This window comes from Corvus cornix, chromosome 9 (genome assembly GCF_000738735.6).
Source record: "Corvus cornix cornix isolate S_Up_H32 chromosome 9, ASM73873v5, whole genome shotgun sequence".
NCBI classification, from domain to species: domain Eukaryota; kingdom Metazoa; phylum Chordata; class Aves; order Passeriformes; family Corvidae; genus Corvus; species Corvus cornix.
In genome coordinates this window covers 8730248-8739533 of record NC_046339.1, presented here as the reverse complement: position 1 = coordinate 8739533, position 9286 = coordinate 8730248, and the positions used below count along the sequence as shown (strand labels likewise).

The window sequence follows — 9286 nt, the reverse complement described above, 5'->3', positions numbered from 1 at the left end:
TTTGTGGCAAGAACTGGGTGCAGGGAAAGGCAGAGCTGTGGCACTGCTGGACTGGTGCTGCAGGATCGGGAATGGGCTAGTTCTCACTGCCCAGGTGCCACCCTCTGGTTTGACGTCAGCACCCCCAAGGGTGGGTGACAATTGCTGGGCTGGGGGCTGGGATATGTCCTGTGCCAGTCTGGGAGGGTGCATTGCCCGACACGAACCGGTTTGAGGCAGGGAGGTGACAAAATGGGTTGCCCGCTCATTGTATCCCCAGGCACGGAGCTCCCTCCTTGCTCGTCAGCTCCTGGCACTGCCCCGTGGCAGCAGGGATGTTCATCCGGCGGGGAAGCCCTGTGCCAGGACACATGCTCTGCCCACTGCCACCAGCATGCCTGGCTGTGGGCCACCAGCACACTGCAAGGCCACCACAGGTGATGCCACCCTCCTGGCACAGGCGCCTGTGTGCCTGTGGGTGTACTCAGGGCAGGACACCCAGCCTAGCACACAGGGCTTTGTCCCAGCCCAGTGTGCCCCAGTGCCATTCTTCTATTGCTCTACCACTACTCCAGTGTAGCCTAGTGTCACCTTGGGTGTGGCCCCAGTAGGCTAACATTGTCCCCCTAGAGTGCTGAGGTTTTGCCACTATGCCTTACTGCTGTCCCAGTAGAGCCTAGTGTTACTTTCCCTACAGCTCAGGCACTGTTCCAATACAAGCCAGTATAGCTCTGACTGTCCCAGTCCTCCCAGTGTATACCGGCACAGTATGAGTGGCCCCAGAGATCCCTCAGTCCTCCACATTAGGGACTGAAGGGCAGGTGGCAACATTGGGTCTCCCATGGGCCCCACAAGGCCTTAGTCCAGTGCAGCTGTACTGGGATGACTGGGGTTGCTGGGGTGTCTGTGCCCAGCCCTGGGCACGCGGCTGGCTGTGGGTGCTGCAGGACAGGGCCTCCAAGGGTGGCAGCTGGCTTGGGGCCCCAGGCTGGGCTCTTCATGCCACCATGGAGGTGTGGGGAACAGAATCCTTGTGTCCTTGTGCCAGCGGGCACCGTCTACAACTGTGTTGGCAACCTCCTCCGTGGGCAGAGGTTGGCATCATGGCTCCAGATGTGGGCACTGTACACTGCTCTGGTCCTCTCCAGTGCCACCCCACAGCCCATAGGGATATCCTCATCCTGGCATTGGCTTCCATACCCCATATCCCCTAATATACATCCCCAACCACAGCAATGCCAGGGCCTGCAAGTTCCCCTGGCGTCCAGCACGGGATGCAGGGGCATGGCCCTGTGCCTGCTGCTGCTAGGAAGAGACAGGAGCCGGGTGGGCAATAGCTCTGGTTTTAATAAATACATCTTGACCCCTATCCACTGCCACCATAAATTATGTGAGAAACCCGGCCGAGACAGGGTGGGTGCAGCAAACAGGGGACAGAGGGACTTTACACTATGTACAACATGGGCATGATGCCCGCTGGCCAGGAGGGCTTGAGGGGCAGGGCAGCAGGTGCCCCAACCTCCATGCGCCCGGCCACTGCCCACTGGCATGAGCGGGTAGGGCAGTCCTGGCATTGCAGTTGTGCTGAGATGGGGTGCCCAGGCTGGGGGCCTGGCCACGTGCACCCCACTGTGCTCCTCTGTGCCCCCCGCCCTGCACGGGCAGGGGCAATAGGTAGTGGGGCCCCCCCATGCAAGCGCTGAGTGCTTGCCCTGCTCCGGGCAGCAGTGACTGCTCAGTGGCTCCGTGACTCCACCTTGGCATCATGGACCTTCTCCCGTGCATCTGAGGGGGCATCCAGGGCTGGGGAGAGAAAGCAGGGCTGAGAGATGGGCACAGTGGGTGCCAGGAGGGCACTTGGGGTGGTTGTGCTCAGCACCAAGGAGACTGGGAGGTGTGGGGGCTGCCACAGAGTGTTTGGGCAGTGGTGCCAATGTGTGAGCACTGCACTCACCACGGCACTTGGCACAGCAGGGGTTGTCCCTCGTGGCAGGGCTAGCGCAGGCAGATGGGGGGCACTCCTGGCGCTGGCAGTGTGTCTCCCCCGACTGGAGAGCAGAGAGAGGGGCTGAGCACCAGGGCTGGGGTGCAGCAGCTCCTCAGGGTGCAGTGGGTGTCCGGGGTGCTGCTCTCCCACCCATTCTCAAAGCCCTGGGGACTGGCATAGGGGCACCTTCCCTTCCCCTGGTGCCGCCCCAGGCTGGCACACTCACCACACACCAGCACAGGATACACTTCATTTCTCCAAAGGGCGGCACAGAGGGGTGCCAGCTCTCGTTGTTGAGGTACCAGCGGCGCCCGAAGCGGCACGCCCGCGGCGCATCCGCCTGCATGGAGTCAGCCAGCTCCAGGGCGCTCTTCTCTGGGGCTGCAGGAAAGGACACTGGAAGGATGCCCGCCTGTGGCAGGGCAGCCTGTGGCCTTGCCAGTGGGGGCACACGGGAGCTACACGGGGAGAACGGAGGGCAGGAGAGGGGTGCAGGTACCTGGGCACTGCTTGCAGCAGTCAGAGGGGCTGGCGCGCACAGGGTTGGCACAGGTGAGCCGTGGGCACTGCACCTTCTCACAATGCACTTCACCTGTGGTGCCCTGCAGGGAGGGCACGGGGCTCACGGGAGGCACAGGGCAGGCAGCGCCCCATGCCCTGGTTTGAGCCTCAGGCACGGTGCCTGGTAACTGAGATCACCCACAGGTGCCAGACCAGGTTGGGGGGCGAGTCGGGAACCTGCACCCACCTTACAGGTACAAATGGCACATTTGATGAGGCCAAAGGGGGGCACGACAGGGTGCCAGCGAGTGCCGGAGCCTCGCCATGTCTTGTCGCCATCAAAGTAGCAGCCTAGGAGAGGAAGAAGAAGAGGAAGTCACAGCCCTTGTGAGTCAGCCTTTGCAGAGCTGCCCCCTCAGCCCATGCCCACAAGGACTTTACCCTCGCTACTGTCCCGTGCCCGCTCCAGCTTCAGCTCTTCCTGCTCTGTCTTCTTCTCTACAAGGAAGAGGAAGGCCATGAGGGGATGCACATGGTGCCAGCAGCCAAGTCTCCGAGAGGGACCCCCACCTTGTTTTTACAAGGAACCCCCCAGCCCATCCCTCAGGTACCTTCACAGATGGGGCAGCACAGCTCTTCTGGGTGCACCTGGTGGGTACAGTTGAGGGGCTGGCACAAGATGGGGTCACAGATCACTGTGCGCTTCTGGGGACAGCAGGGATGGGGTTCATTGCGGAGGGGCATTACTGATGGGTGCTGCCCCTCCAGCACAATCCCCGGCTCGTACCTGGCAGCTGCAGATGGAGCATTTCTTGTCGTAGTCAGGTGCCCAGCGGGTGCCATGTGCCCGGTGCTGACCCTCAAAGAAGCAGGAGTTGGGGTCTTTCTTCAGCTGCTCCAGGTCCCTGGTCTTGGTGCTCTCGGAGACCTCAGCCTGCCCCAGGGACTCCCCCGGGGCCAGGCGGGTCCCTCCTGCATGGCACTGGTTGGGAATGTGCACCTGGAGGGGCAATGAGCAGGAGGTCACTTCCCATGCCGGTGCCTCGCTGGCCTCCATGGTCAGGGCTGGTGAAGGGACCTCCCATGACCACAGAACACTGATGTGTACTGCTGTACTGCTGGGACCTTCTAACAGAGTGATCCTGCGCCCTTCCACCCCGCTCCAGGCAGTGCCACCCAGTCCCAGGCAGCAGTTGGGATGGGTAGGGGTGCCCTGTCCCGATGAGGACCTACCCGTCCCCGCATCTCCCCATTGGGGTGTGCTTTGGTGCTGACTTGCAGGAAAGCAGTGCCCTGGGCCAGGTGCTGCAGCAGGTCGGCGTCCAGGTCCTTCACCACCCCCTGAGCCTGTCGTGGCAAGAGGGGCACCAGGGTGGGGATAAGGTCTGGCCCAGCCCCTGCTGCGGTGTGCCCTGACCAGGTGCCCACCTTACCTCAGTGCTGTAGAAACCCTTGAGCAGGCGCTTGTGCTGGTGGGGGCGGGTGCCCATCTCCCCCAGCTCGGCCACCCCATGGATGTGGGCACTGACAGTGCCGTCGCTTGGCCGTCCCAGCCCCGCCACCGAGATCTCATAGTGCAGGTGGCAGTGCTCATCCAGCGAGAGCCAGGCATGCCCACCAGCGCCACTGTGCACTGGGGGGGACACCAGCTGCCCTGCCAATGCCACGGGCATCTCTGCGCACAGACAGGGACCATGGGAGGGGGTGGGTGGTGTGTGGGAGGGCTGCCCCACTGCCCCCCATTACCACCCCACAAGTCCCTGGTACCTGTGTAGCGGGCGAGCAGCCCACTGTAGGGCAGGGAGATGATTTGGCCCCGCAGCTCACCCTCCGCCCAATCCTTGGTGGCCACATTGAGGAAGAGCTCATTTTGTAGAAGCATGTGGGCATCGCGGGCGCTGGGGCTCTGCCAGGCACCCCAGGCCTGCCACTGGCGGGAGATCATGCAGGTTGGGACAGGGATTCACCCAAAGTCCCTACGCCACCCCTCCCAGCATAGGTTAGTGCTCACCAGCCCATCCTTGTAGCTGGGTGTTATGTCAAACAGGATGTTCCTCTTGCTTTTCCGCCGGGGCTTGGTCTCCAGTGTGATGCCCACAACCTCGCTGGCAGTGCCCACTACCTGCACCTGTGGGTAGAGTGCCAAGGGGCAGTGCCAGGGTGGCAGATACCCCTGGGACCCGCGAGAGGGAAATGGGTGTCCACCACTTACCTGGTACTCCAGGGTGCCATTCTCATGCAGTGCCAGTTTGGCTGAGCCCACAGCCCCAGTTTTGGTCGGCAGCAAAGCATCCGCTCCGCACAGCACACTTTGGATGGCTTCAGCCCGAGGAGAGAGGCACAGGGGTGGGTGAGATTGGCATGCAGGTGAGCACAGCAACCCCCCTGCACCCCAGGGTGCCTGCCCTGCGCTCACTGTCACAGCTGCGGCGGGTGGTGATGGTGCCAGCCAGCTGCCGTGCGTGCCGGCCCTCCGTCTCAGCCGCAATGCGGAGCTGCCCCTGCACCAGCAACTGCAGCTCCTGGGCAGACAGGTCACTCAGCACCTCTGCGAAGTCGGGGTCCTGACAGCGGGGGTAGAGTGGCATGGATCAGCCTTGGTGCTCTGGGCACCGTGGCTGCTGGGGCACGTGGGGGAACAGAAGGCTTTACCTCCACAGTGATGTTGGTGTGGACCTCCCGTAATGTCTGGCCCTGGTGCAGGATGCGGACCCTCAGTGGGACCCAGGGGGATTCTGGACATGACAGAGGGGAGTAGACCCACTGGACCAGGGGTCTGCAACCACTGTGAAACCCACCCCTCTATGCCTACCGTCTCCAACCCCCTGGCACTTTTTTGCCAGCTGCCTGCCCCTGTGTGCCTGGACCCTCACCATTCCCTCCAGCACCCCCTGAATCCGTGCACACCCACGTCACAAACCTGTCCTTCTTGCACAACAACCCTCACATCCCATATGCTCTGCAGCACTCCCAGTCACCCCACATAGGTCCACACCGTCTGCTCCCCACCATGTGCACCCCAAATCACCCAACATACAACGTATGCACACCTCACCCTTCACCCCACCCCCAGCCCCTATACCCACCCTGAGCCTCACACCCAGCCCAGGCACCCATCCTGACCCCACAGATGCTGACCCATGCACCCCCTCAGCTCTATGTAGCCCCATCTGGGCAGTGCCTCCCTCCCCTTCCCTGCCTGCTCTCACCCCTTGCTCCAGGCTCCAGCAGTCCCCGGGCCATGAGGATGAAGTGCAGGTTGTTCTCCGTGTCGCTCAGTGTCAGCATGGCCATGCCCCCAGCACCCAAGTGCAAGGGGTCCAACGAGGTCAGGATGGCACCGAACGTCTCTGTGCAGGGACAGGGACATGAGGGACATTCTGGTGGGCACCCACTGGGTGTGCCTGCCAGAGCTGGACTTACCTGCGAAGAGTGCCCGGTGCTTGAGGATGTGCCCATGGACCTCTCCAGACGGCTGTGCCCGGGTGATGAGGGATACCCGGAGTTGTTCCCCCCGCAGGAGCTGGACATTGGCTTTGGACACCGTCCTCCACATCCCGCAGAGCTGTGGTTGATGGATGGAAGGGCTGGGCGGTGGCTGGGGGGCACCGCACACCCGGCAGGGTGGGAAGGAGCACCGTGCCCCCTGCCCTCCCAGCCCCTCTCACCATGCCGTCCTCAGGGGCAGCGCTCTTCTGCACGGGGTGTTCAAACAGCACGTTACCCTCGGGGTCACTGAAACGCACCCGGCTCGGCCGCCCCAGCCTGCGGGCATCCGCGGGGTGAGCAAGGGCCACGTGCCTGCCCTCCCCCTCCCCTGGCACCACCCTCAGCATCAGGCACAGAGGTGTGTCGGGGAGGGCACAGGGGAGTCACCGGGGGTTTGGGGTGGGCAGGAGAAGGATGACGTTCCCCTGCGGTGCCAAGCGCCAGACTCTGCCCACCCATTCCAGGACTAGCCCAACACTGCTGTCCTGCCAAATGCCAGCTCGGCACGGGTTCTCTGGACTCCCCTATCCTGGAGCGGTGTCTAACCGGCACAAAGCAGGATGGGGGTCTCTGCCGGGAAAGGCACCATGGCAGGACCCGCAGGGAGCTGACTGTTCAGGCTGTAAATAAGGAGCATTTTCGGCTCCGCTTGGCTCCCCCTGTCAGAGCTGGAAATTAGTCACCACTTTACTATGCAAAGGGGCCTGGAAGCGAGGAAGAGCAGAAGAAACTGGAGCGGGAAGGAGGGAGGGAGAGGAGAGGCTCTGCTGCTGGCGGGCATCCGGGAAGGGCATGGCAAGGATGGGGAACCCTGGCAGCAGTGCCAAGGCACTGCCCACCGGCAGAGCCTGCAGGGTGGCACAGTAGTTCTGCCAGCTGCACCCACGGGAGCCCTGGAACCGTTCCCGTTTGTTCCCAGTCCAGACCTGGAGGCAAATGGGTGAGGCTGGGCCGACACTGTGGGTGTGCCGAAATTCTGGCTGCTGACCTAGGCTGGAGCCCAGCACATTGCCCCCCCTTCCCCAAATCTCTCACTCTGTCAGTGCAAGGCTCTGGCACCTTGGGGGGATGTCAGAAGGGAACAGAAGGACACAAACACTGTTAAATTCCCCCCCTTTTTCCAGAGAGCTGCCTGATGTGCCAGGCTGGACAGGCAGCAGCAGGCAGGACTCACCGCTCGTAGCTGATGGAGAAGAGCAGGGAAGAGCGCAGCAAGGTGAAGCGAGCCTTGGCCACTGCGCTGGACGTGGGGCGCCATGGCTCTGGGCCACTCGTCAGCAAGGCCACAAACTCTGGGGAGAGGATGCTGCTGATGAGGGGGAGCATGGGGGGTGCCCCACACTGCTGCTGCCTGGGCAGGTGGCTCACCTGTGCGGGCATCGTCGCGAACCAGGCCCTCAGAGCTGAGGTAGGAGCGGTCATTGTAGGGCTTGTCCAAGTCATCCTCCTTGTCCTGGAAGTACTCGAAGGTGTCAAAGCGGGGTGCAGGGCTCTTCTCTGGGGGGCCTGGCAAGGTTGGCATGGGGTGGACACAGGAGGACACCATCACACCAGGCTGCTTGTGCCCAAGAGCTCGGAATGGGGGACAATAGTAAATCCCCCCTCTTGAGACAGACTGAGATGTGCCCTGTGAATCACTATGGGGCTCTTAGCTGGGGTGTGCTGTGCACAGGCACATGGACAGGCAGGGCATTTAGCCCTGTGCGCCTTCCCTGCATTCCTTTCAGGCTGTTCCCATCAGGGCTTCCCCCTGCCCATCAGATTTTGGGCACTGGTGACTTTCATAGCACATTGACTAACCCTTCTCAAAGGGGTGTGCAATGCCCCCTTTCCCAGGCCAGTGGGGGATGCTGGGGGGCTGAGGGGGCTCCCTGCAAGAAAGCACCCACTCTCCTCACCTTTGGGGCAGGTGTGGCAGCAGTGCCCAGGCAGCAGCGTGGCCCGGGGACAGGCAGGCACGGGGCAGTCCTGCTTCATGTTCTTGCAGTTCACTTTCCCCACGGGCTTCCCCCGGTGGTTCCTCTGCTGTGGAGGGGCCAAGAAGACCCCAGGAGAGCCGTGCCAAGGTGTTCCCAGTCACGCCCTCCCGGCACAGCCTGGCTTCCCCCATCTTTTTCCATCTGGAGCCCCTGGACACCTTGCACAGTCCCCAGATGCCTGTACGGCAGCCAAACCCGGGCCCCCTCCCCACGGCCCCCAGGCTCCTGACCAGCTGTGCGTGGCCCCGCCAGCCCCGGCCTCAGGGAACTGCTCGGAGGGAAGGAGGGAGGGGGCCGGAGGCCATCCCCGAGGAGGGGGAGGAAGAATGAAGCCTGATCCTTTAAACCCCCCTTCCCCTCCCCCTGCCGCGGGGGAGGACATCCAGGTGTCCGGCTGGCTGAAGGGATCCCGCTTCCCTCTTCCATGGGAAGGAGAGGAGTGCACTGAACAGAGGGGTCGAACTCCCTCCCTGCCAGCCCCCTCCCCAGCAGAGCCGGGTGCCGGGGGGTCTCCCAGGGAAAGGGGTGTGTGGGGGCACTCACCGGCTCACAGTGACAGATAACGCAGCGCATCACCCCGAAGGGCTCCCCCAGGTCCGGGTGCCACGTCTCCTCCAGGGCATAGAAATGCCCCCCGAAGGCGCAGCCTGCGGAGACCCCACTACCACTCACCGCCGTCCCGGTCGTCTCCGGGCCGCGGGCACCCCCCTGCCGCAGCCCCGGACCGGCCGGCACCGCCCCGCCGCCCGCTGCGCTGCCGGTGCCGGTTCGGGCCAGCCGGGGGGCCCGGGGCGGAAAGCGGGGTGCCAGAGAACGGGGGGTGCAGGCATGCGATGCACGACGGGGGTGCGGGTGGCAGGGAGGGGGTGCCCGACGCGGGATGCGTGACGGGGGGGTGCGGCAGCGGCTTGTACAGGACCGGGGGTGCGCGGAGAGGGGGAAGGAGGGGTGTAGGGCAGGGGGCTCCTACCTGCCGCCCCGCCGGGGGCAGCGGATCCGTGTCGGGCCGGATGGGCAGGGCGAGCTTGGGGCGGGCGGCGCGGCCGGGCAGGGGCCGGAGCGGGAGCAGGGCGAGCAGCAACAGCGCAGCGGCGCGCATGGTGCCGGCCGGCCGGGGCGGTCGGACCGGGACCGGAGGCGGCGGCGGGGAGGGGGGGCCGGGCGCTGCCGGGCGCTGCCGCCGCCTCTGCCCGGCTGCCGGCTCCGGCTCCGCTTTATAGGCGGCGGCATGGGCAAGCGGGAGCTGCGAGCCCTGTGCAAACAAAGGCCCCGCTAATGAGGCGCAGGCAGCGGCCAGCCGGGGGGGTATGCGCCCCCCGCCGCGCTCCGACCCCCCCACATCCCCCGGGCC

General features: G+C 64.1%; 1 protein-coding gene across 1 annotated transcript; it reads right to left on the bottom strand.

The window, feature by feature from the left end:
• Positions 1-1306: 1306 nt before the first annotated feature.
• CHRD (chordin) lies at positions 1307-8990 on the bottom strand. The gene is made up of 23 exons (XM_039557269.1): positions 8906-8990; positions 8479-8582; positions 7855-7978; positions 7325-7462; positions 7131-7248; positions 6136-6232; positions 5891-6032; positions 5677-5817; positions 5120-5202; positions 4884-5031; positions 4680-4786; positions 4479-4595; positions 4235-4397; positions 3901-4142; positions 3701-3814; positions 3255-3467; positions 3079-3172; positions 2909-2965; positions 2715-2818; positions 2466-2568; positions 2193-2347; positions 1934-2027; positions 1307-1782 (listed from the first exon to the last, which is right to left on the bottom strand). Exons 2-23 carry the CDS (start codon positions 8506-8508, stop codon positions 1715-1717), a joined length of 2652 nt encoding a protein of 883 aa, XP_039413203.1. The 5' UTR covers positions 8509-8582; positions 8906-8990; the 3' UTR covers positions 1307-1714.
• Between the last annotated feature and the right edge of the window lie 296 nt (positions 8991-9286).